The 2,944-nt window shown below is 39.5% G+C and overlaps 1 protein-coding gene across 1 annotated transcript in view; it reads right to left on the reverse strand.

The window, feature by feature from the left end:
- Positions 1 to 2,944, reverse strand: part of LOC119426803 (ribonuclease inhibitor-like) — a 24,113-nt gene that overhangs the window by 16,955 nt on the left and 4,214 nt on the right. Inside the window, exons 2-3 of the mRNA XM_037694385.1 lie at positions 789 to 962; positions 1 to 165 (exon numbers count right to left, since the gene is read on the reverse strand). The exon at positions 1 to 165 is cut by the window's left edge and continues 2 nt beyond it. Coding sequence (XP_037550313.1) covers positions 1 to 165; positions 789 to 962 — 339 coding nt within the window. The remainder of the gene's footprint in view (positions 166 to 788; positions 963 to 2,944) is intronic.

Here is a 2,944-nt window from a genome sequence, read left to right on the forward strand (position 1 = left end):
AGTCTACAGTTTGGACTCTCCAGGAAACCACAGAGCTCCTTCACACCATCATCAGACAGGTCTGAGTTCCCACTCAGATCCAGTTCTATCAGATGGGAAGGGTTGGACTTCAGAGCTGAGACCAGAGAAGAACAGCTGATCTCTGACAAAAAGCAGTCCTCCAATCTGAATAGAGAATAAAAGATGTGAGCTGAAGCCAACAGGATGCAGGTTCAAACTGAAATATGAACTAAATGATTGAAGTGGATAGAATTAGTTTTACTGGATGCCAGAGACACAAAAACTGGATCAATTCAAGGCCTAGCATTCCTTAAAATATTTTCTGAGCAGAGTTTAGAGTCTGGGTTGTGGATGACTCCTAGATACTATCACACCACATTTTGGCTTAATAGCTGTAAAATTCACAGAGTTACAGATTTCTTTTGCAGACTCAGGTTGATTAGCTATGGGTTGACATGAAAACTTAATCAGTTATAGATGTTCTTCCAATGATTACTTTTTAATAAGATCATTCAGTAGCTCAGGATGAGATATTTTGTTAACAACAAAACACCCACAGCAGCAGGAGATAAATTATGTTTAAAATGTAAAGGTTAAAACAAGCAGGAAACATGTTTTTGTTCTAAAAAGGCTTTTAGACGTTTGGAAAGAAGAAATTTCAAAACAGACGTGTTCAAGTTGAACTTTAGAAATGAATGAAACATTTATAAATGAATAATTTGTGAAGTATCAGGGAATGATTTTAGTTGGACAAACATCAAAACCTCCAACAGCTGCAGTGAACTGACCTCAGAACCTCCAGTCTACAGTTTGGACTCTGCAGGAAATCACAGAGCTCATCCACTTCAGAATCAGACAGGTCTTCGTTATGGCTCAGGTCCAGTTGTGTCAGGGAGGGGTTTGACTTCAAAGATGAGATGAGAGAAGAACAGCTGATCTCTCCATCTCTGCTGTCCTCCAATCTGCATGAATAATAAAACATGAACTGAAGCCAACAGGACACAGGTTCAAACTGAAATCTTCTTTTCTTTTGGCTGTTCCCTCTTTGTGGCTCACCACAACACTTCTGATTACAGGACAAAATAAAATATTCACACTTCTGAGTGACACCACTACATTTAAGTCCTTGAAGAAGGACCCAACCAGCACATACAAAAAGATTATAGTACCTCCAACAACTTGAAAAGGAAAAGGTAATCAATTGTTAATTTTACCAGACTCTATCTAGGGGAAGCCCTTCCATGGTTACATGGACTTCCTAAAATCCACAAAATAGTTACACCACTCAGACCCATCATCAGCAGAATAACTTTGGTGACATATAATACTGTAAAACAGTTTGCTGGTACTTTAGCTCCTCTTGTGGGAAACACACCACATTACATAGAGAACTCCATGGACTTTGAAAGCAAGTTACTGGTAAACATTTGAAGATAGTGTCAGGAGAAACTCTTGGATCTTATGACGTCACTCCACTTTTCACTTGTATATCCACATAAGAGGCAGTAGAAACCGTCAGGATATATCTTCAACAAGATATGACCTTAGCAACACCAATTTCACCCCAGCCCAGATCTCTACCCTGCTGGAACTTTGTCTTTCCACAACATATTTCATGGTCAATGATGGTTTCTGTTAGGAAAATATTCTCATTTATTAATGTTGTTTACTCAAAGGAACCATAAACTCACGACAGGTGAAGATTTTTCACCAGATTTAGCTGCAATGGCAAAGACAGGATTCAGGACAGGTTCCATACATAAATACATACGCATGAAGACAATGCCACAGAATAAGAACCTTAACATATACGTATAACATTAACAGTTCAGCGGAGTTCAGTGGGTGTTCCTTCATCCTGCAGCAAGCTGCAGTCCCAACTCACAAAAGCACACAGGTATGGTTTGTGGCAGGGCTTAATTTGAGCCGAATCCTGCCTGAACAGGATCCAGGAATGCTCTTATTTTAACAGGGTGCGTTCCAGCAACTGTTTTCTTGGATCCGGTCACTGTCAGGCCTGCTAATAATACAGTTGTGAACAAATTTGACTGCTTGAAAAAGAATAAAACTTATACTGTTTATGTAAACTGAAAATAATTACATAAACACTCATTTTAAACACAACAGCCACTTACAAGCTGCTTCTAAATATCACATACAATCATCTGACCCTTCAAATGAAGCATTTCCACTGCATATACCCTTAAAAAATCTCTGCCTCTTAAAGTCCAGTCACCGCTCATTTTTATTTAAAAAACTCAAAAATATAATTAAACAGCACAACTACATTGCAAAACAGTTTTACAGTTTAAGTGGGTTTATTAATAAAATTGTGATTATTTATTAAAAATACAAGAGAAATGTTTGATGTGTATTATTCACGTCACGTATCAAAACAACGCCGCTAATTTGTCAAAATAACAGCAATCAAAATGTCAAAAAGACAGTCCAATTTACTTTCATTAAAAAAGGCTTCTGATTGTCCTTAGTTGGACAATTGAGAATTGAAGCACCTGAAGGCAGTGGCAATGAAGATTGGACCAGAAGTGAGTGAGTGATGTGGGGGCGAGGGCCGAGCTAACCAGGCAGTCGTATGCAGGCTGGAGCCCACAGGCAGCCGTCATGAACAGACAGAGGAGTCGCCTGGAAGTTTCACATGTGGAGTCAGACAACAATGCACAGGACTGAATTCAGCAGAGAAGAGTCGGGTTCAGAACCATGAAGAGGGGGGTAGGATGCTTGACAGAAGCAGAGCCGCTCTGTTCACGCACAAGGACAGAGTTGTTGTTGTTGATCTCTAAAATAGGTATAGAATCAAGTGTTTACTTCTGTAGGTAAACATAGATGTTTAGCAATCTGTTAAAATACATCAGAATGCAGGAAATGGCATCTACTTTATTCACAATTTTCTGGGGGAGGACTCCCAGATCCCCCCCCCCCCCCC

The sequence above is a fragment of the Nematolebias whitei genome, chromosome 20 (assembly GCF_014905685.2).
Source record: "Nematolebias whitei isolate Nwh7 chromosome 20, NemWhi1, whole genome shotgun sequence".
NCBI classification, from domain to species: domain Eukaryota; kingdom Metazoa; phylum Chordata; class Actinopteri; order Cyprinodontiformes; family Rivulidae; genus Nematolebias; species Nematolebias whitei.